Source organism: Ambystoma mexicanum, chromosome 4q (genome assembly GCF_040938575.1).
Source record: "Ambystoma mexicanum isolate Mex_15411 chromosome 4q, UKY_AmexF1_1, whole genome shotgun sequence".
NCBI classification, from domain to species: domain Eukaryota; kingdom Metazoa; phylum Chordata; class Amphibia; order Caudata; family Ambystomatidae; genus Ambystoma; species Ambystoma mexicanum.
Genome location: NC_090928.1, coordinates 595,833,822 through 595,861,811, shown reverse-complemented (window position 1 = coordinate 595,861,811; position 27,990 = coordinate 595,833,822). Strand labels below are relative to the sequence as shown.

At 46.0% G+C, this 27,990-nt stretch overlaps 1 protein-coding gene across 2 annotated transcripts in view; it reads right to left on the bottom strand.

Moving 5' to 3' along the window:
- Positions 1-27,990, bottom strand: part of DNAAF10 (dynein axonemal assembly factor 10) — a 437,693-nt gene that overhangs the window by 341,235 nt on the left and 68,468 nt on the right. For both annotated transcript variants that reach the window (XM_069608145.1, XM_069608146.1), the window contains exon 2: positions 14,458-14,558. In XM_069608145.1, the coding sequence (XP_069464246.1) occupies positions 14,458-14,558 (101 nt within the window). The remainder of the gene's footprint in view (positions 1-14,457; positions 14,559-27,990) is intronic.

The window sequence follows — 27,990 nt, the reverse complement described above, 5'->3', positions numbered from 1 at the left end:
ACTCGGCAGCATTACCCAGAACTGACCCAAAGTTTGATAGGCTCTTCAAACTTCAGCCATTTCTGAAGCACTTCACTCAGCGATTTGCAGAGGTGTATGTTCCTAGCCAGAACATATCCATTGATGAATCATTGGTGTTGCTCAAAGGTCGCCTAGAGTTCAGGCAATTCATTCCTAGCAAGAGAGCACGATACGGGATCAAGTTGTACATGTTGTGTGAAAGTACCACTGGGTATGCCTGCAGCATGAGAGTCTACACTGGAAAGACTCTACCCTAAACCCTCCTGGTTGCCCAGCCCAATTTTGGGGACATGTGATAAGATTGTCACATCATTGCTTCACAAGGGTCACCATTTGTATGTAGACAATTTCTACACAGGAATTCCACTGTTCAAGGAATTTTACAATGTGGGCACACTGGCATGTGGTACAATCTGCAGTGACCGCAAAGGATTTCCCAGACAACTTGTGTGTAAGAAGTTGGACAAGGGAGCATGTATGGCATTATGAAGGGATGAACTGTTGGCAGTAAAATTCAGTGACAAAAGGGATGTGTACATGCCTAGTACTGTTCATGGTGAAAGTACTTCAGCAGTTACTCAGCGCGGGCATACCCTGCAAGTGTGGAAGCCCAACTGCATTCTAGACTTCAAGTACATGGGTGGTAAATCCTGCATGTTCCCCCTGGTGGCCCTGAAAGATGTGAATTTGGAGGCACTCCCTGAGGTGGGGACCCAGTGGCAGAATACGTCATTCCGCTACCTTGGAGTGCGCATAATGCATACCCGCGAGTTAATGCACGAACGCAACACAAAGGCAGCACTCCCAGCTCTACGCAAATCAATGACGTTTTGGGCGAAACTCCCCCTTTCGATGATGGGCAGAGCTTCGATAATCAAAATGATCGTTCTCCCACGATTCCTTTATGGGTTCCAAAACGTACACCACTATATACACAAAACCCTTCTTCCGACTGCTTGAGACCATACGGCGAGAGTTCTTATGGGGGAAAGGTAGGCACAGGATAGCGTTGCAGCTGCTGACCCTACCATAAAGTCAAGGAGGTAATCAACTTCCGAATCTGGAAAAGTACTACCTAGCAGCACAGCTTAGTTTGAACACACATCTAAAACGCCACTGCTACAGTCCATGCTGCCCCAATTCCACCTGAAAGAGCTGGTCTGGGCGCCGTCCAAACTGCTGGGAACTTTACCCTTTTTGGCTGACCTAGGGAGGAAAATTTGGCGCAGGGTGAAAACGCTCACTAACTCACAGAACCCCTATACCCCAGAAGTACCCTTGATCGCAGACTTATGCACAACACCTTCTGACTTGAAACACATCAGGCTGTGGGAGAGGGAAGGGGTCTACACCTGGGGAGATCTGTATAACGTGAGCACTTTTAGGGAGTTCACCTCGCTACAGGAGACAGAGGGCATACATACCGGCCAATTTCTATGGTATCAAAGAATCCGTGCTGTGGCCTGACACAAATGGGACTCGTGGCCTGAATAACCAGCTACGGACCCATTCCTCACTCTGATGTACAATTTAGGAAAGAGCGGTAGACCCATATCGCAAATATATGGCCACCTGATCGACATGTCAAATCCTCGGAGTATGGAAATGAAAAGCAAATGGGAGGTGGACAAAGGCCGGGAAATATCTGAGTGGGAATGGAACAGAGCTCTTACATTCCCCAAAGCGGTATCCAGGAATCATAGATTCAGACAGATTCAGCTAAACATTCTGCATAGAACTTACCCAACCCCCCGTGCCGAATAGCTAAATTCAATCACCAGGCACAATCAACCTGCAACTGGTGCATGGGGGAAAAAGCGGACTTGATCCATATGCTATGGGAATGCCCCAAAACAAGGTCTCTGTGGGATAAAGTACAACAAACCTGCGAAAAAGCAGGCCTGAGCAAATATAACTGGACACCCGATGAGTGCCTCTTGGGAACCTACCCCAGACCAACCAAGCTCAAGCATGCGACAAGACTCATGGACATATCGTGCATACTGGCCAAAAGAACTATCGCAATGGCTTGGAAATAACCTACGGGCCCACAGTTCAAGCTATGGCACAAAGAGACTGAACGATGGGTGCTAGCCGAGACCGTGGCATGGGATGACTCTGTGGCCAGATTTACGGATAACTCCAGTATGACACTCGAGGCATGGAAGGAACTCACCAGACACATGTTTCACCCTTCGGATGACAAAACCCCCTGAATTGGAACTCAAGCTAGGCCCACGAGGGACCTACCGTAAAGCCAACAACAGCTGAAGAGCTGCGGACGATGGAGACCCTTCGGAAGCCCTCCCCCTTTGAAGTTACCAGATGGTTTCCCTTCGCTCCCACCCTCCCCCGTAGCAGATGACGCTATATGATACGAACAGAATATGGAGACAGTTATGGTTGTTTTGTTTTGTATTTGTATATTCTTGACGTTAAGTTACACACATGGCTATTGTTATTTGAGTAAGGCATTACTGCACATAATTTGTTTGATACTAATGAAAATGCTAATAAACAAATTTGAAAATAAACAAGTATATGGGTGGAGTAGATAAACCACCAGGTGGGCGCAGAAACTCGGGTGCCTGACCCGTCTTGTCACATCAGGCCGACTCATACCGTGTGATTGCAGTATCTACTACAATTTTCTTAATCCAGCTTCCACGATCCTTACTCTTAAGCCTGGGAGCACCTACAGACCAGATTTCAGCTTAAATCGGATCCTCCTACAACCTTATCTCTCTTACGCTGCTGCCTCCTCCCCTCCCTCAGCAGTGAGCCTCTTCCCGCTATCCTTTGTGAGCAAGGAGCTCTGGAGGCCACCACCCCCCAATGCCTCCTACTTGCCTCAGTGCCGGCTTGTCCATCCTGCACCTATCACCCTGTCGCAAAGTCTGCAATATTCGCTGCGGCCCTATCGCCGACCCGACTCTGCCTCGCGATCTCCCTGCCCCGGGCGTTTGTGACTAGAGAAGCACAGAGCCTCCCGCGTCCATACACTGGGCGCCGGCCACATTAACATAGGCTAGAGTATCGCTGCATCCACAGCCACTGGACTGAGGGAGTCGCTGTGCGCCCTTGGCGAAGCCTCCTTTACGGCACCACCTCTAAGGTCTCTGCTCCGGATTATCTGAGCCTGCCGCCTACCGTCAAAACACATTGCAGCGTCTGTCTACTGCGACTGTCCTGAGTACAGAGCCTCCCTCCTCAACCTTGTTGCTCCAGCCCGCAGCTCAGCCTAGCTTTGTTACCGACTGCCGAACGACCCACTGCTGCGGTCGCACCTGCCATTACTGCCACTGCAACTGCCCTGAGAGCAGAGGCCCCCTCCTCTATCTTCCTGTTCCGACCCGCCGCTAAGCCTAGCTCCGTAGCAGACCACAGAGAGACCCGCTGCTGCGGTCGCACCGAGGTAGGACTTATAATCACTGCCACAATCCCTGCACTGCCTGTACCCTCCCCCAAAGAGGCTGCCCCTACTCCTACGCAGGCTGGTGAGTGCCCTACCATTGCAGCCGCACTGCGAACGGGTCCCATCACCCTCCATAGTACGGAACTTCCAATAAACTGTAGATGTGTCTGTTCCTCTGCCTGCTGAGACCTCCTATGCCCTGCTGCAGCAGACTGTAGCTCTGTCCGACATTTCATCTACGGAGTCTGCCTGTGTCCTGCTACAACAGACTGCTGCACCGCTCGGGCTCTACCTGTCTTCCTGCCTCATCTCGCCTGACCTTTCCCTGCCGGCGCTGCCTGTGCCACCACTGCCAGCTGTCTCCATCTATTGTGCACTGCCTGCAACAACTTGCTGAGACTGCCCGTGCCCTGCTGCAATGGACTGTAGCACTGCCCGCCCAGCCCCCGGGCTTTCCCTTTGTTGGTCCCTACTGCGCTCATCCTACTGTCTGAGGTCCCCACTCCTCCTCACCTGGGCATCATCCCTCTCCCAACCTTCCTGTTGCTCTTACCTTACTTCTCTTGGATGCTCTGCTGCTGTTCTCCAAAGGTTCCTACTACCCTCACCAATCCACCGTTGGCCCTGCTGCCGCAACCTTCACTCCACTGCCTGGGGCTCTCACTCCCGCCTCCACCCCAGGGCTGCCTCCTCTCCTACGACCCTGCTGCTCACCTAACTGCCCTGGACGCTCTGCTGCTCATCCCCTGCCAAAGGTACTTGCTGATCTCTCCAATTGCCCTTGGTCGCCCTGCTGCTGAAATTGTTACTCCTCCCACTCCTCCCTTGGACGCTCTGCTGCTGCAACTTTTACTCCTCCCACTTTGACACTTGGCCCAGTACTACTCTTTAGGGCCTCATACTCGCACCCCATTCCTGCCCCACTATCTGTGTCGCCCTACTGCCGAGGCTACCAAAACCTCCTCCTCAAGGTCTCACCTCATTGCCACACTCTTCACCTCCGCACTCCTTGCACTCGACTACCTGATGACGCTCTGCTGCTGTGACTCCCCACCATTCCTCTCTAGGGCATCACCCTCCCCTGCCCTATCACCCTCTCCCTCCCCTCTACTGAACCTGCTACAGCTCCTGATCCCTACTCTGCCTGTGGACACTCTACAGTTGAGGCCGCCAACACATACCCTAATCCCCTTCTCGTCATGCGCTCCATCTGTCTTTCCCCTCCTCGGTCTACCTCCCTCTCACTCCCCCTCTTCCTCTCCCTCCTCCTCTTCCTCCCCCCGCTCATCCTCATGTCCACCCCACTACTCACCACCCACCCTGCCCACCCCGTCCCCCTCGCACTATCCCTCCTCGTCCTAACCTTATCCGCCTCCCCACTGTGAATCCCTCCAGTATCATTAACATTGCCCTCTGGAATGCCCGATCCATCTGCAATAAGACCGCTGCGGCTCTTGACTTGTTCTTCCGACCCAACCTACACTTCCTCTGCATCACTGAAACTTGGATCCCCCACTTCAATTCCACTGTTCCTCCTTCTCTCGTGTCTCACGCCCCTCAGGTCGTGGAGGCGGCATTGGTCTCATTTTCCACCCTAAATGTCTTTCTTCATCCCCTACCTTACCTCTCCCTACCTTCTCCTCCTCCGAATTTCTCTTCAAATCCTTCACTAACACTCATGCAATCTATTATTTACAGACCTCCTGGCCCCCTCTCTTCCTTCTATGAGGACCTGGACAATCTCCTCTCTTATCTCTCCCTCCCCTACTCCTCTCTCTGTCCTCGGCAATTTCAACCTCCCTCTCTGAATCTTCCCCCCCTTCTCTCCTCCTCTCTCCCCCTCTCTCCCCATCCTACTCCCCCCACCCACTCCTCTGGCTCTACTCTCGATCTCATCTTTCTCTCATCGTACTCCTCTTCACCTGTATCGTCTCTTCCCAACTATCTCTCCAACCACGCCTTACTCTCCTTCTCCATAACTCCTCCCTCCTCCTCATTGTCCTCTCCCTCTCCCTCCCCCTCCTTCTCTCGTTGCGATCTCTGCAACTTCAACCCTTCTCTCTTCTTCGACTTCTGTTCTTCCTCCCTTCCCCCTCTCCCTTGCCCCTCTTCTCTCTCGGCTGATGACGCCCTCTCTGCACTGTCCTTCTCTATATCCTGCAGTCTTGACCAACTCTATCCTCTTATTTCCTTCTCCCCCTCTCACAAACCTTCCCAACCCTGGCTCTCCTCTCACCTTCTGCCCATGCGTCGCCTCCGTCGCCTTGAGCGACGCTGGCTCAAATCCCCTTTTCGGACTAATCAATCCTCCTATTTCTCATATCACTCTCTCTATGACTCTTGTCTCATACCTGCCAAGCGCTCCTACTATTCTAACCTCCTCCACTCACAAGCTTCTCACCCCCGCTGCATTTTCCAGACCCTCTCTCGCCTTCTTTCCCCTCCTACTTTTGACCCTTCCACCAACTCTCCCCTCTCTCCCTCCGACTTTGCCAACTTCTTCTCATCCAAAATTCTCTCCATGCCAAAACATACTCACCTCTCATTCCTTTTCCCCTCCTCCCCCTCTCCCACCTCTCCTAACATGTCCAAATTCTCTCCTATCACCTCATCCTGTGTCTCCCGTCTTCTGTCCAATGTCCAAAACTCACCCTACTGCCGCCCCCTCCGATCCCATCCCCACCTCCCTCATCCCTAAAATCTACCCTCTCCTCATTCCCTACCTAACTACCTTCTTCAACACCTGTCTCTCCTCTGCTACCTTTCCTTCAGCTTTCAAACACGCCACCATCCTCCCTATCCTGAAGAAACCTTCTGCTAGCCCTCTTCTAGCTTCCAACTTCCGACCAATCTCCCTTCTCCCCTTCATCTCTAAGCTCTTTGAGCGCCTAGCCAACTCTCAGCTTTCGAATCCTCTCACTCCCTCCTCCCCACCTCTCAGTCTGGTGTCCGCCTAAACATTCCCCTGTGGCCGATCTCACTTATGTACTTAATTCTCTCCTCACTGCCCGCTACGCTAAGCAATCCTCAATTCTCATCCTCCTTGACCTCTCTGCAGCTTTTGATACCGTTTATCACCCCTTACTTCTTAACACCCTGTCCTCCTTCGGCTTCAAAGGCTCTGTCCTCTCCTGGCTCTCCTCTTACCTCTCCAATCGATCCTTTGCTGTCTCTTAGGGTGGCCGCACCTCCTCCAACTTCCCCTTGAACTATGGCATCCCCCCAGGGCTCTGTACTTGGACCTTTTTTTCTGTTTATACCTCCCTTCTCCCTTCCCGCTGATGACACACAACTCTTTCTCTCCTTCTCGTCTTCCACTCCTGACCTCCATCACACTATCTTCCTGCCTAACGGCCATAAAAAACTGGATGTCATCCCATTTTCTTTCCCTCAACACTGACAAGACTGAAGTCCTTTTCCACTTGAGGCCTGCCTTGGAAAGGCATACCACTGCCGTACCTTTCCCTTAAAGGCCTGCCTTCGAAATAAATGTCAGTCTAGCTCCCTCAGACTTTCAAAGGAACGCGATTCAGGCTCCTTCCAATTGAGGCGTGCATGCGAAAGAAAATTCATTACGAATCGCTCCACTGAAGGCCTGCCATTCACAAGGAAGGAACTTCATTGAGGTTAACTGCCATTTGGTGTGCTTTGAAAAGCAATGCTAGTCCTACTCCCTCCACTTGAGGCCTGCCTTGGAAAGGGACACCACTCCGGTACCTTTCACATCAGGCCTGCCTCAGAAAGAAACGTCAGTCTAGCTCCCTCTGCGCCAGGTGTGACTTGCAAAGGAACGCAATTCAGGTTCCTTCCACTTCAGGCGCATCTTGGAAAGGAATGCCACTCCAGCTCCCTCCCCTTGAGGTGTGCCTTGGAGAAGAAGGGAACACCACTCTGGTTCACTCCCCTTTGGGGCGTCTTGACAAGGCATACTAGTGCAGCTCGCTCCACTTCTGGCCTGCTTTAGAAAGAAACGTCAGCGAAGCTCCTTCCGCTTCAGGAGTACATTGGAAAGGAAAGCGATTGCGGCCCCTTCCACCTTAGGCTTGCCATGCAAAGAAACGCAAATCCCGCTCCCTCTACTCGAGGGGTGTATTGGAGAAGACGGGAACACCATTGAGGTTCCCTCCATTCAAGGGGTGTCTTTTGAAAATAGTACACACCATTTTGGCACCCCTCCCTTGAGGTCCAAGTGTCATGAAAGTGGTACTTGGACACCACCTCGTACCACCCTGCTTTCTTTATTGGTTTACTTCAACTAATGTTATGTGTGGTGTAACTTAAATGTCTTCTGTAGGAATGACTAGGATACGATTGGTGTGTGTGAGGTTAAAATACGTAGAACATGCAGGTGTCATTTCTGTGAATGCACTTTCCCAGCACTGCAGAAATGATTAGCATGTTAGCGGGTGTGTGTTTAGTGTGGGTAAGGTTGTACATATGAATGTTCCAACATAGTTGCTATGCGCATACTCAAAGTTGGTATGAAATACAGTGCCTGTAGGCCAGGTAGCCAAGTGAGCGAATGTGCACTTGCTATCAGTGTGCCATACGATTGGTGGCACATGAGATTTCAATGCAGACACAGTTGATAAGCAATTGCTGGAAAACTATGTGACAGATATTGGCAGAGACACAGTTGCATTGTGAGCAGATGTCCACATGCTACAAGACTGTAGATACACTTGCGCTGGTGCAAGTGATTTGTTAGAGGTGCGACTGCGGACAGGGATGCCTACTGACTGCAGACACGAAAGGTGTATGAATGGCCAGTGATACGGTGGGTGCCTGGTCATGGCATCACTGCTCAGGAGGTTCCTCCTTGTGCTAAAATCCACCTTGTATGTCCCACTGCATTGTGACCTGTATATATGAGAAGTGAGAGCAAAGGTGCATGTGAATGGACTTACTGACAGCACTTTACTCTTTACTGAGAGCACTAAAGAGCACTTACTGTACGAATGATTTACCTACCCATTCTTACTTGGGTACAACACCCACGCATACAAAGTCTGCCTCTCATTGGGACACCTGTGGGAACGCAGGAAGGTAGGCCATGTGTTGTTGGCGGCGTGTTTCGGTGGGTGGCAAGAGTGAAATGTCTCAAATTTGGTGAAAAGAAACAGTTGTCTGAGACATTTCCCTCTGCCCACCCACCGAAACACGCAGCCAACAACAGATGTTCTACCTTCCCGAGTTCCCACAGGTGTCCCGACGAAAACAGTACCTCACATGTGTGGGTGCACCTACCTGGGCGCAAAGGGAAAAGGCTAAACCACTGGTAACCCCCAAAGGGTTTGGGGAGACAACCTACAGATTTGGGCTAGGGTGTCGAAGCCACCAAGGAAAACAGGGAACCCCATACATTTCCTAAAAGAAGACACCCCCGGAAATCCACAGAGGTCCGACTTGCACTAATCGTCCCAGAATGTATTACCCACAATCCCTGCCAAAGTTTGCTATTAGGTGGAGAAAAACACAATTTTCACTTTTCCGGGGGAGTGTGGGTAATCAATTCTGGGCCGATTGGTGCAAGTCAGACCTATGTGGATTCCTACGGATGTCCTCTTTTCGGAAATGCATGGGGGTCCCAGTTTTCCTTGGTGGCTTCGACATCCTAGGCCCAAATCTGTAAATTGTCCACATGAGCAGAATTCCTGAAAATCTGCTGTTGCGAAAGGCTTGGGGTTGCCAGTGTTTTAGGCTTTTCCCTTTGCAGTCAGGTGGGTGCATCCACACATGAGGTACCGTTTTCGTTGGGACACCTGTGGGAACGCAGGAAGGTACGACATTTGTTGTGTTTGCGTGGTTTTCATAACGTTTCGACCCATTTGCTGCTGCCCTTTGTCACACAACCCTTTCATTTCTCAAATGTGACCTACATTTAGTCACTGCTTTAGGCACTATACACTTTTGTAACCTGCACAAGTCACCTACCCTTCAGAAGGTCTGTCTGAGCTCTTTCAAAAAATGTATGCTTGCCCTTTCTCACCACATTTGTTTTCCTTATTTACACATTCTAAGTACCCCTGTTTAGGCCGTAAGTATAAAACTCCTGCGTACCATGGCTCTGTTTTTGGCTTTTGGTATTGCTTGTTTTGTGAAACATTACAAACATTTTGTGTGATTTCATAACTGGAAGAGTCGGGAGAATGTAGCAGAGCATTGTTTTTCTCAAAATTCACAGAAGCCATTGCCGTACCGGGCATATCATGTCCACCACATACATTTTTTTTCTGTAATTTTCCGAATTTTTCCCCAAACTATGGAATTTGCTTTCCCACCCTTTTCTTCCATTGAATCCACGCAGGTCCTATTGGAAAAAAAGGCCAAAATCGCCTACCTCTCACAAAACGGTTAATAACCATATCAAAAGAAGTTTTTTTCGTTTCCGCTTAACCTGTTCTTGAAAGCCAGGAAAATGGGGAATTCAGCACAGCAAACCATTTGTTCCTAGCTTACACAAGGAAAAAAACCACATGCTTCTTTGTAAATCATTTTATTGGCATTATTTTGAAAAAACCCAAAATGTTCTCCCTATTTGGTCATTTTCTCTCACCCCCCTACAGCAAACTAAGATTCCTGGGTGGTGTTACGACCGCCTACATGCGGGAAAATGGGGCCAAATTTGGCTGAAATATCTAACAAAAAAGTTACAAGGCATTGAATGGCAACATACCGAAATCACCAAAAAAGGCCTTTGGAATGAGGGGCCATGGCAGTTAAGGGGTTCAATCTGAATCCTCGAATATCAACCAAAAGGGTACGAAAGTGCTGGAGAAAATCAAAAGGGAATTTAAAAACTCACAGCTAGCAAAAGCCGACCTGCCGGTTAACAGAAGAGCAAAGAGAAAGAAACAACTTGAATGGGTTGAATACAACCTACTGTGCCAGAGTATTTTACTATGAAAATGTTGGGAGAAATAGACCTCCACAGCTATTGACTGCAATATCACAAAAAAACAAGAAAATGGGACTTAATTAGCATATATTCTTTCTAGAAGTACATTGTCTGATTACAAAGCTAAAGAAAAGCAAAACGGTGCTTGGCCAGATTCAGATATTTTACTTTTTCAAATCCAGTCTGGGTGCTGTTTTGTGCTCTGCAATTGATGCATTTCGAGTCAAAGATACTGCAGCATTCATCAACCTATGGAAATGTAATGTGCACGTGTGCTTTTATAGTTCATCACTCAAGCTTCCATGGAATAACTTTAATAATATTGGAACTAATTTGGGCATCTGTGGCTAACTCCATCTTCTACGCAACTGAGTAAAGCTTTGAGGCCTCAAATCTTTCAGCCTAGATCGGTGGGAACGGGTAGAACTATATAGGGAGGAACTATATAAAACTATAGACATGGACTGCATTCTTTGTCTTATTATTCTAATTTACATGTTTAATGTTACTGATCTTTCTAACTGATCCTATCAGCCTCTCAAAGGATGGTCTGTTTGTCAAAGTCAAATATTGGTCCTTGTCTAGAATCAAACATTCTGAAGCTTGTAGCAGCTGTTCAATGAACATATGGTGCCTCGGAGTAATAGTATTTTGATGATTACCTCAATGAGACAGAACCTTTTACTAGTGACTACCTATTCAAATAAAGGATACAAAAAGTGTAATATACTAGGTCTATGGCACTGTGGCCAAGTGGAACTACTAGCAATTTTACTTTATCGCCCAGACATATTTGGCTTTACACAGAAGAACCCATATTTATTGTACGGTAGTCAATTTAAAAACAAACCTTGCTGCCATCCCAAAAACATGACAATTTAAAAATTCCCTACGCTTCCCTGCATCTTAAAAACCACAGGACACATCAAACAGGGTGTATGATTGAAATGACACCAGTAACAAATAGGTGCAACACTGCGACGAGGAGGCCCCACGAGGATGCAGAAGGAAGAGGAAAGAACCACAAACAACATTGTAGTTGTCTCCCCATTTCTGAAAATATTCAGCTCATAAAAAGGGAAGAGGAACAAAATGGAAAAGACAGCAGTAGTAGCAGCAGTGGTCATGGGCGTGGAGGTGGCAGTAGTGGACTGTGGAGGAAATGAAGAAAGAGCCAGAAACAGAGTGAAAACAGCAAGGAGTAGGGAAGGAGGAAGCAGAAAAGCGCTGGGATAATTTATGGTGTGTGATTGCAGACGACATTCATGTTAATGTTTAAGGATGTTTGTACCGCGCACTATCACCACCGGAGTGGTCCCCTGGCGCTCTGGCGGCTCTGAAAAAGGGAGAGGGTGGGGTGAGTTAGTGGGAATGAGCTGGAAAAGTGCAGGATAGCAGTGATGTGCCGTTGGCAGCCTCAGCCCGGTGGGTACGTTGGCTGGGCTTAGGATGTTCAACTTTCAGTAGTCGTCGTGTGCTGCTGTGCAGGTCTATGTGCGGTTTGTTTTGTTGTTGCAGTGTAGTGAACTTTGTGTGGTTTGCTGCGTTTAAGGCTTGTGGTTGCGTTTGGTTACAGTTTGAGAGGTGTATGCAGAGGGATGAAATTGTTAGTGGATTGGTTAGTTGGCATTGCTGTGCTTGCAGTTATGTCTAGGTGTGGTGCATGCTATCATAACCTGCAAGCTAAGGTTATGACTTTCAGCTAAGTGTGGCTCATGCTAACATTCACAATTCTATCTAGATGTGACGCAAGCTAACATTCACAATTCTATCTAGATGTGACGCAAGCTGAGGTTAGGACTTTCAACTGAGTGTGGCAAATGCTAACATTCACATTTCTATTTAGATGTGACAAGACCAGCCTGCAACATATGCAAAATGTTACTTGAACGCTGATGGTGTTCACAGTCTGTGTAGAGGAGAAAACCACAGCATAAACGCAACTGGCGATCTTATTAGGAAAAGGACATTATTGCAGGGACCATCAGAAACCCACTGAGGAAGTTCGAGAGCTGGCAGAAACCAGGGCTTCTCCCATTGGAACCGCCAGAGTCTTTGTATATAACAAATCAGTGGGCCTAACACCCACCCCGACCGGACGTACAAGTGGCTCAGTCGACAAGCACAACCAGCCATCCCCAAACAGAGCTGGAGGTCGTGGTAGGCGGTATAACGGTGACTGATGCATTTTCGCAGCAGCAGGATCCTGGTTGACAAGTCTTAGGACAAGTCCAGAGGACAGAGACTTCTTCCGCTAGGGTCAGCAGCGTCTGGCTGGAGGGAGCAAAATGGGTCCCTGATGAACATTGGAACATAACGGACTGCAAGAAGAAACCCAGGCAGCAGCGGTGAAATTGCTGATGTCCCCGGGGCTATCGCACTTCAGCAAGCAGAGAAGGGAACTAGACCGCTACACAGAAGTTATAGTTAGTTAACAGTTGGGAGCAGGGGTGTTTGAGGGGCATCCAGTGCCTAATTACCAAATATTATGAAAGACTTACATCCGCACACAACCAAATGAAAAACAAACATAAAACAGATATAGGTTGGGCACAAATACATGCTTGCAAAACTAAAAACCCACTCTTCCTCGTCTCAGTATCCTGGGACTTAAACTTGGCAAAGGTATCAGACTTAGGCAGAATAATATTACAAGTCTGCCAGACCCATTGATTACATAAAGGTACCCAATAATTGTTTAGGTATAACAAGGCTGTGGGACAATGTACCATTAGTAAGGAATTTGTGCATATATCAAAATCTGTACAAAACATCAATGCGAAAGATTCTTATAATAACTGAAAGGAAAAAAAAAGGGAAGGGGATTGTTCCCCTCGCATAATAAAGTCTAAGGAAGTGGATTGGCTGCTTTACAAATGAATAAGTAATTATAAACTTCTGACGGATAGAGGTAAGACCAGGGGATATGGATTGTCCCCTGGGCATTTTAGCTCCCAAAGAAGGAAAGGAAAACCACTTCCCCAGATAGAATCCCAGGCCAGAAAGTGGACCAACATTACTTTAGGTGGATGTACTGACATATTGGGACTCTACATAATCCAAGTGGAGGTAGATTGCAGGAAAGCAGACCCATGCAATTTATAATTTTCCCTTGTGGTAGACGCAGGACTGTGGACATTTATTTTGGACATCCTGACAAAGACGTGTGCACTAGTTCGTTTGGTTGAGACAAGGAAACCCCTCCGAGTTGGGGATTGTGAGGCGTTTTTTCCCACTCATTTTATTATTTAAATAAACGTATTTAAATCAAAGTAATTGTGTAACCACCAAGTCTCCTTTCTCCAGCGTCTCACAGAATACATCAGAACGTTTTTCAAGAAGACTGTCCTTGATTATGCTAAAATGAGGATTCTTTTTTAATGCAATGTTGCTCTATTGCCCACTTAATAAACTTCAATACAGTATTCATTATCACTTGAAAATAAATAATGTTGTCTTAAGAAGAGTCATCTGTTCTGAAGCTATTCAATATGTCTGTAATCATTGTTGGATTTTCTGGGACAGTTTCTACAATATTTCATGTAATCAAATAAGTATTGTTTCTTCTTTGTACTTTTATATTTTCACTCTAAGCTCACTTTCTATATTTTTTTTATTATGAATAAACACATTCAGTCCTGTCTAACCAAGTAGGGCGGGTCTTCAAACATTTTTCTCAAACCCCACATAATATTAAATCCATCCTTACATATAAAATATAGGCATGCTACTAGCAGAGCTTTTTCCATCCGCTAGAAATTACATAATTTAAGGATGATATCCTTTTCTCAGGAGCAGCAATCAAATGACAACCAGAACTCATGAGAAATTGCCTTTTAAGTTACATTACCTCCAGTTGCAGGGGTATTTTCATAGAAAACATCTGTTGGTATACCTTCCCCGATGACCGACGCAGTATAAATGCCTCTTACATTACCTCCACGGCTGTGGACTACAGAAAGCGAGGAACGCCGCAATGACATCGGAGACAGCATATTTAAGAACTCAAATGCATTCCTTTGGTTATAGATAATATATACTCAAAGGTAACTTAATAGATTGGGGACCTGTTATGCTTGCGTGTGCATGAGCAGCATGAATCTGATTATATTGCCATCCTTACCACACGTTTAATGTTCCTTCAAAGTCTCCAGTAGCAAGAAACCTGTGCTGTAGGGCTGAAGCACCGAATGTTCCACATTTGATTGGCTTGGGTTTTTCAATCTGAAAAAAAACAATATAAAAATAATAAAGTTAAATTATAAAGAAAAAAAACATAACATTTAATAGCTTGACCCCTGGCCAAATATCAAAACAAAGTACAATTTTGACAAAAACATATGAAAGAAAAGGATAAAGGAACATGGCGAAGATGGAGGTCTGCATGTGGAGCTCTGTCTACCCCCTGTAGAGCAGAGTCTCCTTGCCCCCTAGAAAGGTAGTGGGGACGGCCGAACAGGGAGATCTGGAATTGGAGGAGGGGAGCGCCACTGATATGTTGATCTAGCCGGAATAGGCATGCAGGCCTGCTGGAAAGAACTAAGCAGCAGCATTGTATGGGTAGCATCCAAGCTGGAAAACAGCACCCAGCAGGGACGCTCCAATGGCACAGCAGGCTGCTCACTGGGGGAGAGAAAATAGGCGTAAAATCGCATGCAGGACCCCTTCCCAGTGTGACGAGTAGGCTTGAGACACGCCACTGGAAGATGTTTAATAGAGTGCCGATGGGCGAAGGGACTGACAAGGGCAGTCAGCAGTGTTTGCAGCGAGCGCTACCTGAGAGCGCAGGGTTTCCTTCCTTTCCTTTGCTGGAGGCGTGTGCAGGGAGGCGTGTGCACTGACAGCCTCTCAACTACTAATTCACTGCCCTCCGCAAAGCGGACCGCGAAGGGACAAGGGCAGTCAGCAGTGTTTGCAGTGAGCGCTACCTGAGAGCGCAGGGTTTCCTTCCTTTCCTTGAGGCGTGTGCAGAGAGGCGTGTGCACCGAGAGCCTCTCAGCTACTAATTTACTGCCCTCCGCGAAGCGGACCGCGAAGGGACTGACAAGGGAAGTCAGCAGTGTTTGCAGTGAGCGCTACCTGAGAGCCCAGGGTTTCCTTCCTTTCCTTGAGGCGTGTGCAGAGAGGCGTGTGCACTGAGAGCCTCTCAGCTACTAATTCACTGCCCTCCGCGAAGCGGACTACGAAGGGACTGACAAAGGCAGTCAGCAGTCTGCGCTGCCGCATGACAGAGTGACGGTAGCTGATTAGGCACCAACTTCTTTTCACCTTCACCTTCAACTTTACTGAGTAACTACAGAGTGAACTGAGCCGGCGGCTGTTCCAAGCTTCATTTCAACATGGCAGAGCCGGTGGCGTCTTCAAAAAGGATACCTCCAGTGAACAAGCATGAACCAAGAAATCTACGAAGTGCCAGAATGCGTCATGCGGGCCTCTCCAGCAACGCATCTTCTTTCCCAGAGGCATCCGAGCAGGCGGCTTTCCAGAGCCTTTCACCTAACATGCTAAATAAACTCCGTTTGGTAGCCTCACCTGTAAGAACTGAGAGGCTAACATCAAAAACAGTAAGCGCTTTCCATTTTCCTCCGATTGAGTTGGTGGGGATGACATCTGGGAAAAATTGTACAACGGGCATGGTGGCCCTTGATTCCAATGAGGCCATTCAAACCCTACCCCTCATGACCCCATCGCCGGTTACACCAAAGAGAGGTAGGCAGATCCACTGCCCTCTTCAAAAGGTCCCCCTCATGGACGCAGTTGTTCATTCTGAAACTACTCTCGGGCGGGACAAGACTCCTTCACGCCCGCTCGATTTAAACAAGCTCCCAGAGCAGCTGTCCATGACTGTATTGGTAGTAGAAAATATTGCCCCGGACGACCAATGGGCGGGGGGAGCCTCCAGTATAGCGAATACTGGTGATAAAGTGGAAATAATGATACACACTCCCGGGGAAGATTTGAGGACTCCCCCTGGAGGTGACAAGGTTCGACTTCCCTCTTCTTCCTTTGCCTCCTCCCCACGTCTTGCCTCCCCACGGATGGAGTTGTCAAGATCAAAAGGAGGGTGGCGTGCCTGTTGAGGGCACAATCTCGCCTCGGGGTGACAGTAGGACTGCAAGTCTATTAAGACAACAACATGTTGACCTTTTGATTCAGAGCCGAAACCCCCCAGCGATTCAAAATATCCCTATTGATACCCTCACCATTGCCCCTCACCTTCCCGGTGTACTTGCTGAAAAAGGCACCTTGGATCCTTCTCACAAACCAAAAATATTGGGGAGCAGTCAGAAAATGCTCTCCAAAAGGTTAGCCCGACCAAAGGCACCGTACAAAAGAGGGGCAGTGGGTGGGAAAAAAACTGCAGTATCCAAACGCCTTAATTTCTATGAACACTTTCAAGGAGTTCTTTGAGAACAAAAAGGCGTCGTGAAGGCGAATGTCAGCAGGACTTTTCTGATGCTGAATTGCTAGCTATAGTGGAAGACACCGCCACACACCTTTCTCATTTTATCTTACCTGTAAAGAACCTCGACAGTTGTGGGGAACATCAACAAGAAGGCCCACATAAGTGTCACCAGGGCCTGTAATAGGGCACCCCAGAAAACCTCAACTAGGGTGTGAGGACGTTGAGGGACTAGGGGCCGATGCACAAACTGGCCCTCTTGACAAAGGAAGCCCCCTAGAGGTTGGGTTAATCCCCGAGGCCCATTGTGGGGACAAATATATCAATTTAGAAGAGTGCGCCCAGGATCCTTCTCGGAATCTCTTTGAGAAGCGGAATAGGACACTCAGTCCAGTGGGCCTCCTTTGCCTCAATCCACTATGGAGAACGGAGCACTTTTTCCACCTAACTTGCTCCATCCTCGTCATCCACGAGTCGCCAACTCCCCCTGTGGAATGACAAATGCTGGGGTTGGCAACTCTAAAGACAAATGTACAGGGCCTGACCAAAGTGCGAGATCTCCCCCGTTACCGAGACACCTAAGCAAATTTACTTCCAGGCCGATGCCGGAAACACCCGTCAAAAAACTGGATCCTATGACCATTCTGTCTACAGTTACGATTGCCTTGGTCCCTTTTGGGAATCTGTATTCCCTTTTGGGAAGCTGTATTAAGCAATTAATGACACGCTTGAAGATCAAAATACCTTGACTGCTTTCATGCACACCAAACTCAACTATTTGGAAGGCTTTGTGTCTGCTTCAAGGTCATGCTGCCACGAGGGACAGGATCTCCCAGGAGACATAAGACCCCCTCTAGCTACCAGGGGTCCGGCCCCCTGGTTCACTGGTCCCAAAAGTGACCCTGTTATTCTCCCAAAGAACTCACACATCGGATCAACATCAAATGAAGGCAGACTACACAACAGACAACTTTAGGAACTCTTCACTTGCAGGGGACCAATCCCCAAATCCTTGCGAGTGGTTCTTCCACCTGCCAACTTTACCACACTGCCGCCATCACAAGCTAGGGATAGTATTATTGTACCACAGTCAAAGTCTTTCACTTGTAAGAAAAATGGCTCGGTAGCCTTTAACCTCCTGGAGGACGGGTCAATACAACCAGCTTCAAAAACAATCAATTTCACAGCAATTAGGACTCCATCGACTTTCCAAATTTTCCAGCACAAAGGATCCTCTCAACTAGTACAAAGAAGAAAGAAGGTCCAGAGAAATTTAGCGCCAAGGGCAACCGAAACTATAGCTCCCTTAAATCAAGACAATACAGTAGTGCCCTGAGAATCTGCAAAAGACTCCTCACCAGTGCAAAACAGAATAGTTTTCAAACTGAAGCCGACTGGCAAGTGCACAGAAGATCTTCCTAGCTTGGAGAGGTCGAGTGAGGTCTCCAGTAGCTCAATAGATTTAATGAACTTGAGAATATACACCGTGGAAGAATTGGAATTGGACCTTCCGATCACTAGCCAGCAAAAAAGAAAAAAAAGGAAACTCATGAAAATAGAGCTTTGGAAGAACCTAAAACAAAAGCTTTGCTTCTAGATTCTCCACCTACTACGCCAGTGACCCACAACAAGAGGAAAACAAGTCAGAGAAGAACTAGCCCCAAAGGGGGACAGAGGTATAGAAAGGAGACAGACGTTCGTAAAGCAACGGATGATCTGCAAGACCCTTGATGAAATAATAAAGACAAATCCAACAGGGCCAACATCGATTCTCACCAAGGAACTAGAGACACGACCTTGAACCAAAAGAGTGACCAACACGAGAAGACAAAGGATTGCAGGGACTTTCTAGGCAAACAAAAAGCTCACTATAAATCCAGAGTCCATGACCTGAGGGGGAATAAACTTTTGCTGGAGGAAAGCTGCAGAATTATTCATCTCCATATAAGAGAAAAGAAAGCTCTACTAGAACCTTCAAACCTCAAAGGGTTCAAGAAGAGCCCGACAACTGCACACTGAATCGCAGTACATTAGCAAAATTGTTCAATACGACGAGTCTTTCGCAAATTTAACATCACGAAAGATATCAATATCTTAGAGCCAAACCCCAATGGAAGAAAGGACAGTTCCTGCCTCCATATAGACCCGAATCACACTCAACAACAGATGAGGGCGAGGAAAAAACTGTCTAATCTGGGATTTGACCTGTCCTACGTCGCAGCTGCCAATATCACAGCAAAACTACAGCAGGAGACAACCCCTCAGAGCCAGAATACATTCACGTATAAGGGGCAAGACTATGAACGCCAGACCCCTGATTACCCTAGAAGATCGAGGCGTGAAACACTCGAGGAAGATAGAGCTCCAGCTGGCACTGGCAACCAGGAGTCTGTACTTCAACATAAAAGCAGCACATGGCAAGAATCCTATAGGAAAACTAGGGAAGAAAGGAGTGTAACTGACGCTGAAAATCTTGCTGCTCCATCTACCCGCAGGATTTTCCAACTAGTGGAACAATCGCGTGAGAAACACATGTCCTGCAGGAAACAACTAGAAGATAGAAGGACAAAATATCTTGATGTCCAGAAAGGGGACAGGTCAGAAGCCTTCATGTCTCAAGTAAGAAGGAAATAGCCACCACAAAGAATGATTACAGATTTCCTGATTGATGACAAGTCTGCATCGGCCTCACCAGCTGCTTTCTTAAAGCTTGGTTCTTGGAACACCAGGGGCTTTATGTACTTGACTGTTAAGTCAGACGTAAACCTCTCAAGCTTCGATGTGCTGTGCTTACAAGAAATGTGGCTGGTGGAAAAATCTGTCTTAGATGGCTACCAACTGGTACATTCACCGGCCCATAAAGAAAATAAGGGGAGACCAAGATCAGGCCTTATCACTGCCATTAGATCAGGAAGTGGCCTTAACTTGATAAAAGTACTCAAAGCAACGGAATTCGTCCTTGCAATTACCATCGCATGGGCTACGACTTCAAACTGTACGGGAAACAACTCCCAGGCTGAGATCTTGCTGGTTAATACATATTGGAACCCTACACGGGTGACCGACAATTATTTCATCACTCAAATGGAGACCATAATTGAGGACTTTTATGACAGAGTGAATCAAGCCATATCATCATTGTGGGAGACCTGAATACGGACCTAACTCACAGGCTGCACTCTCCCTTGGGGAGAGCTCGCCAATGGACTGATCTAATAAAATCAAGAGAAATACATAACCTTTTCCAACGACCAGGTTCCAAAGAGGAATAGATCCCTACATGGGAGAGAACAAAAATCAAACAGCTACTATTGATTACATCCAGGTTTCACCCAGTTTATTAACTCTGACCAGGACTAAGTATAGCGATCACAATATCTTAACATTCACCTGGGCTTCACCAAGGATCGAGGCTTGCTATACGACTCCTAACCTGGAAGTTAATCAGAGCGGCATAAGGCTAAGGCTGCCAAAAACAGCAATTGTTCAACTTACTCGGCTGTATGTGGAAGAAAAAAGTAAGGAACCTATTGGAATCATAACCTTGGCTGATTATGCAGCAGTGCTTTCAGTTTTCAGACCCAGGAAAGGAAAGAAGGTGGTGCAAATGAAACCGCCTGATCACACATTTAATGAACAATTGGTAGAACAAAGATGATGGGTGAGGAAACTAAAATGGGCAGTAGCAAATTCCAACTCTACACTAAAAAAGGAAGAGGCGGCTTTAGCAGCCAGCAATTATAAATCCTGGCTGAGGTCATCTACATTTCTGCGCCTCCAAGAAGATACTGGAGATAATGCAACATACTATTTGTGAAAAGAATGCACAAGACTTTTGGTCCCTAATTAAGGGGGACGCAAAGGTGATGAACCAAGCACTGCAAAATTCCATTGGCGAAGAAAGATGGGAATCGCATTTTGAAGATCTCTATGGTGTCCCAGAGAATGCAAGTAATTCTCAGTTAGTTAGATCTAGGAGTACCTGGTCGATCCCGACAGATCCTGAGACGATCCAATGGAAAATAAAACTTAATGGTTCCAGGGCGGCCGCCCCCGACAGCATCACTAATTTCGACCTGAAGAAAAATGTGGAACCTTGGTCTGCCTTTATTAAAGAGGTGTTTACAAATTGTATTGAGTCATCTGAGATTCCACTTTCCTGGAAGAAGGCGATCATGGTGATGATTTTTAAAAAGGGCTCAAAAGATAATCCTTCGCACTACCGCCCTATAGCGTTGCTGGATTCAATAGGAAAACTCTTTGGAGCGTTGGTTCTGGACAGTCTGCAGACCTGGTTATACACCTCAGCCTCGTTTGATCCTCTATAGGGGGGCTTTGTGAAAAATGTCGGGACGATAGTAAACATTCTGGCAGTGAGCACACTAAAAGCAAAAGTCTTAGAGGGCCGGCCAAAAATCTACATGGTGTTCATCCATTTGGTCCAGGCCTTTGACCGAGTAGATAGAACCCTACTGTGGGCCAAACTACACCATCATGCTTGCCCCGCAGAGATCATGGACCCAATAAAGGCCCTCTATTCAGACACTTCGATGTGCGTACGCCTGAATAATTTAGGTCAACTTTCTTCATGGATCAAGACAGGGAGAGGGATTAAACAAGGCTGCCTGTTGGCCCCCGCATTGTATAATGCCTATACGGCGGATTATAAGGACTATGAGGATAGAGTTCGCTCATTCCCTCCGACATTGGGAACAAGTAAAATATCAAGGCTGCTATATGCAGACAATATTATCCTCATGGACCTCACCCCAATAGGCCTACAGAGGCAGATAAACAACTTAGATGCCTACCTCAAAGAAAATCATCTCCTGATGAACCTTGAAAAAACGAAAATAATGACATTTGGAAAGAACCCCAGGAATGTGGAGAAGTTTTCTTGGTCAGTAGACAATAAACAAATAGAAATTGTAAACAACTTTAAATACCTCGGCATCATTCTAAATAAGAGCAACAAAGAAGTGCCAATGCAGGAAAATATAATGACAAAAGCCCGTCTCTTAATCTGTCAATCCCGAGCAGTGGTAAATAAATTTGGGCGCATCTCACCTTCACCAGTACTGATATTTTACAAAACGAAGTTCGTTCCTAGTCGGACTTATGGGGCGGAAGCTTTACCCAATTTACCAGCAGATTTCTGGCCAAGAGTAGAAGGACTCTATTGGAGAAAGGTTCTCAATCTCCCGCAGTCCCACCCCATTGTCCTGATCAGGAGAGAGTTTTCACTACAATCACTGGGATCCATAGTGGCACGTAACGAAACCATGCTCTACCGTAAAACTCAGCTACCTTCACCTTCATTGATCCTGAAAGAAATCCACCAGGAAATCTTATCAGGATCTTGTAAAATGCTTCACGCCTGCTCGTTAAGGGTCCAAACTCTGCTACACTGGGTGGGCAGCTCCAGTGAGGAACGGATCTACAATCCAGTAAAGGTAAAACAAGGCATCCTGGAGAGACTCGATTGACACGCTGGAAAAAGCTTCGGCCACAAAATTGACACAAGACTTGCCTCCTATCTGGACTTAAGTAAACTCCCCAAAACCTTACCTGTTAAAATGTCCAGAGAAGAAATGTCGGGAGAATTGAAAACTCGCCTAACATCTTACATGCGTGAGAAGTCCGGTCAAGAAAAAAATCAGTCTGAAGAAAAATCATGCAGATTCTGTCAACTTCCAGAGGAGATGGAAACTATTAAACATCTACTGCTGTACTGCTCTGGGGTGTCAGCCCCCCGCTCAATACACCTAGGGCACGTGTTCAGAAACCTGCACTTCTATGAAGATGAATGGTGGTGTCGGTTGATGAGTGGGGAAAAGACGTTGTGGGTCATCGCGGTGGTGGGCTTTTTTCGAGGTATGGGCTTATTCACTTGATGGAGATGGGTCATCAAAAAAACTCACTCACCTTTTAGTTCTTTCCTGATGGAGACACTTGAAAGGACTTGTATAAAGAGACTTCAATGGGGAACTGGGAACTTTGTTTCTTTTACCAGGAAATGTGTCTTGTAAAAATTGTTTTATACAATTAAACCAAGTAATAAAAAAAGAAAAATTAAAAAAAAAATGTTAAAACCCGATGGAGGAATTTGCAGATCCCAGTGGTTGAAACGGTGCAGCGGTGAAGGGGGTGGTTCAGCAGGAAAAAGCCCAGGATCAGTTGGGCTTCCGGATTTAAGTTCTACGTGAATGGGCTGAAAGATGCAGAAAAAGTGCTTATGGTAATTTAGATCTAGATTATAAATGTTTCACTCTGGTGCAATACTAACGTTCACTTTACTGCAAAAAATCTCTGAAAAAACTTTGTTAAAAGGGACATTATGGTTAAGTTGCACTAGTAAAAACCTATGAAATTCAATGAAAAAACGTGAAAGGGACATTATGGCTACAAGTAAAACCGAAAAACCCTCACAAATTCACCAGTTGTGGAAAGCTAAGCAACCATAACTCGCGCCATCACCGTGCATTGCTACGACTAACACCCAGGACAAAGATGACATCACAAATGTGAAGTATTTTGGGACCCGTCTCTAATTTTGCCCCCTCTTATCAGAATCCCACCAAACTTTGCAAAACCATTCAGAATGATGTGTAGAATAGAATTCCAAAATGCAGTTTCATTGAGTGGCGCCAAAGTTATAAGCCATCCAAAAACTACTTTTCACCAACCCTGTAAAGCAGAAATAGGCATAGATGTCCCTGAACACCTGAAGTGTTTGCGAACATCACAGGACTGCACCAAAACATCCAGACTGTTTGTGGATGAAAAACACCTGTTTTTTTGGCTTCTTATGGCCATATCCCATCCCATCCTCATCATCATCATCCCTTACCCCCCCAGAGATTGTTTGATAGGTTTGACAAGTGCAATGTTGTGTTTTTTAATATTTATTTACGGTGATGTCCGCCGCCACTGAAGACTGACCGCGAATCCAACATGGCAGGCGTTTCCAAAAATATGATGCACTTCACTCTTTTCACCATCCAATCAGTGGGCATGTCTGATGTCCGCAGACATCACCTCGCCCTCTAGGTCAATCGGATGCCCGTCCGCGGACCAAACAGGGACATGGGTCCGCGGACCGACCCCACATATCACTAATTTGTTTTAATCTGCTTTTAGCCCATTTTAAAGTAAACTTTTGTAGATTTACACCAAATCTACAAAAGCACACTTTTGGGACCAAGCCACTGTTCCTGCCGCAAATTTGGCAAAAATCCATCCAGCGGTTTAGGCTATAGGCGTGAGAAAAACATTTTTCCATTGCGTCTATTGAAATAAAATACATTTTTGGGACCCCCATATAACCTTGCCCCCCCTACACGAAACCTCACCATACTTACCAAAATAATTCAGAGTGGGCCATATACTTTTTAACCAAAGTTTGGCAAGGATACATCCAGGGGGAGCAAAGTTATAATCCTCCCAAAATGTTCTCTTCCTATGAGTTGAGCAACTTAACCACAACTACACGGCTGATTATATTACATATACACAGACATATACATACAATTTTGTATTTACACAGCTTCGTGTATTCTCAAACAGGAAGAGGAGCCCTGTATTTGCACCTTATTTTTTATCAATGTCTTATAAATGAAGGGGTTTGTGACCTCTCCTATGTAGTTGGTGGCGTACAACTGAGCATTTAACCAACAAACAAAATTGCGATGTACATCATACATCACCATTTAGGCCAAAAAAAAATCAAGATAGGACTTTTGGTCCATATCGCCCAGCCCCAATTGGAAGGTTATGGACGAGTCAAGTGAGGTTTGTCAGGTTGAAAGGTGGCCTATTTAAATGTCAGACGATTGAATACTCCCCAGAAGGAAACTTTTGGTAATGAAAGATTCAAAATGATGCCCTCATATCCAAGAGAAACATTGTAAAGAGGGAGAGAAGAGAGATTGAATTATGATGCTAGCCCATGGCATCATACTCAATGAAGTCATGGCCCAACTCAATATAGGTTTTTAAAACTGCTTTCGATAAAACTTGTCAATATAAAATTCATTTCTCCAAGTTTGCCTCAACAAGACTGAAAGACTGTTCACATTATAAATTCAGTTTGCCCTGAAACTGACGGCACAGCCAGCCTGTGTTCGCACGCAAGCTCTGCAGCTGCCTCCCATGAGTTTGCCTTGAGCAAACATTAGCCATAGATTGATGTATGTGCGGCCTCTGCTCGCCTTTCCTGCAATGACAACATAACAGCCTCTGGCAGGCCTCTCTGCATTTCTTCCCACAATGTGCGGGCTTCAGGTCTCTTCCTGTAGCATGTGCGAAAATAAGTCTTTTGGCTTTCCTGCCCCTTCTCCCAATGTATGTATGAAAAATAATTATACGACATCTGCGCTCTTTCCCGCAATGTATGCATTAACTGTTTTTGTTTGACATTTGCTCTTTCCTGGAATGCATGTGAAAGGGGAATCTTTGTCCAACATCTGTGCATCATCCTGCAAAAAATATATGCTGTCTTTGTTCGCCATCTGCGCGCTTCCTTTGGAATGTATGCAAACAGTCCATGTTTAACATTTGTGCGTCCTTCCTGGAATTTATGTAAAGCCTGCCTTTGTACCATTTGCTGAGAAAGCAGTCAATGTATTCTGGCAGGAAAATTGTAAGTATGTGCATCCTGTTTTTGACAAGCCATAAAACCTTATGTTAAGCATTTGCTATAAAAAGCCCTGAATTTTTAACCTCAGCAGCTCACTAGGACACCACACTCCTAGCGTTGTGGTGAAGTCATCCCTTTCGCGAAAGCTCTTGTTTTGACTAAATAAATAATTGTTGAACTTACTTACTGGAGACCTATGCCATTATAATGATAGCCATTTACTAATTGGCATCCCTGGGTGGGCTACACTCATTGATAGACGGGCTTAGGATGGGGGGATAGGAGGCTGCCCTGCCGGAGGCCAAGGAACCTGACAGAGGACAGAAGTCTCCAATGATGTGGTGAGTTGATTGTATCTGCAGATATTGTATTGGTGGATGGTGAGCCACATTGGTATCAGTTTTATGGTACGTATTGATTGTTCTTGGTAAAGATACATTATTGAAAATGGGTAATTTGTGTGATAGAAATAGTAATGAGAAACCTATGTGTGCGCCTGCTGAAGGCACCCTGTGTTATCAGATGTTAACTAGTCATGGGCTGGGAGCAATACAATTCTGTAAAAATTGGGAAGAATATACAAACAAATCTGTGCAGTACCAATGGCCACAGGCAGGAACTTTTTGTTTAAAAACCATTGAGTATTTAGAATTGGTATTGTTAAGGAAAAAGGGCCGCCCCGCTCAGCATGATGCCGTTCTGCCAATCGCGAATAGAAACCATCAAACATAAAAAGATGGAAAAGAAAAAAAGGATAGGAAGAAACAAAAACGCTCTATAGAACAGAAAGCATACGAGTTAGATAATCAGGAATTCAAAAAGAAAATAGACATGGAAGACAAAACTGCTCTTATAAAATACAGTAAAGGTATGTATCTCCTCCTACCGAAAACAGGAAAGGAAACCGCCAGTCCTGACAGCAAGACTGACCAAGATGCAATCAGATTAACAGAGCATATTTTGCAACTGACAATACCGGATATGTCCCAATCTAAAACTGGGCTTACTATCCCCTCTGCACCTCCCTCTACATTCCCACCCCGTATACTCCCCAGTCTGGCACTATGTACCTAAACAGTACAGAATAGGTGGAAGGAGGGAATTTGAATAGACATCCTGCCTTTTCACAGGCTAAATTCACAAATTTAGAAAACATCGCACATGATTTGTTGAACGACCCAGAGGCAGGGGTCGTGCTGAAGTTATATACCTGCCAAAAGAAGGAATTTCGGCAGGTAATGAAAATACATAGTGACCTTGTTCATCAGTGATTGAGAAATGAGGCTAAGTGCCAGGGGCCCCCGAGGTTATATGAAGTTTATCAGTGCCTTAGCACGGAGAAGGATCGGGCAGCCCTGTGGGATAAATACACCCAGATAGTTTGGTAACAAAAGTTATGAAAGACTACAATTACCAAGAAATGGGGGAGAAACAGGAAAAGGAAAGGAGAAGGGAAAGCCCTCAAAGATGCCAAAATAACTGCCGACGATTTAATTGAAAGAATACTTGCTGAAAAGGAGGGAGGGAAGCTTGACCACAAAGATCGTCCGATTGTCAATGAGTTGATAAATGTATACAATGAATGTAATGCATAAATACACCTAAAATAGTTTTTTGTAACACAAATTCATTGGTTTTGATGTTGTCCTATGAATTGTTTTTAGAAATGTTTTTGTGTCATTAAGCCTTAGTGCTAATATATGTCTAACGATTTAATTCAGTTTTAATCATTGCTCATACTTTATTAAAATACTGTTGATTTTTTTATGTAAGTGTACCACGATTGGTCACTATGTTCAGTGCTCCCTGTTACCCTGAACTCTATCTTCTCTATAAATATCGTCTACCCAACCCAGGCCTAGATAGAGTTGACACTTCTAACCTGTGTTAGTTTAGTGTTAACCGGTATTACGCCTATATCTCCAATACACATGGCAATGCCACCATTTGCAATACACACATATATTACACTAATCAGCCTGCCCCACCGCCTACACGCTTCACTATACCCTGTACAGTGTAGGGCCTCCAGCCATGCATTCAAAACATTCTACACCCTGCCCATAATTGCTGCTGCACTGTACAACTATGCATACAAACATCTATCCATGTACCACTAACCCCACACATAACACACCCACCTACACCTTAGCCACTGCAGTTGACATTGGCTGCCATTTCTTCCACACAATGCATAACCTGTTTCCTACGTACACTGGTCACCTAAGCCTATATTAAGTGGATACACTGAATGCAAAACACAACAATAACCTACCGGACAATCTGCACAGTCACAACCATACAACTTGATGAATGCATCCATACATCTGTTGTAACTGCTGCAACATTTGCCTCCTTGCTTTACACTGGCACCGTGAAGGCCATTAGGTCCTTTTCATTGTTATGTGCACCATTTCAAAAAAAGGTATCCAACACATATTTCAGTGCAGCGCATGGGTCATAGCTCGGCAGCCATATTGCAACCACCGCGTTACTGCTTAAGTTTTCAAACTTCTGTTTCCTTTTCTTATTGTGTAAAGGAAACACCATTTGAACACTATAACCCCCTTACACTGTTTGACGACCGTACACACCAACTCCTTTTCTTTGCTGAA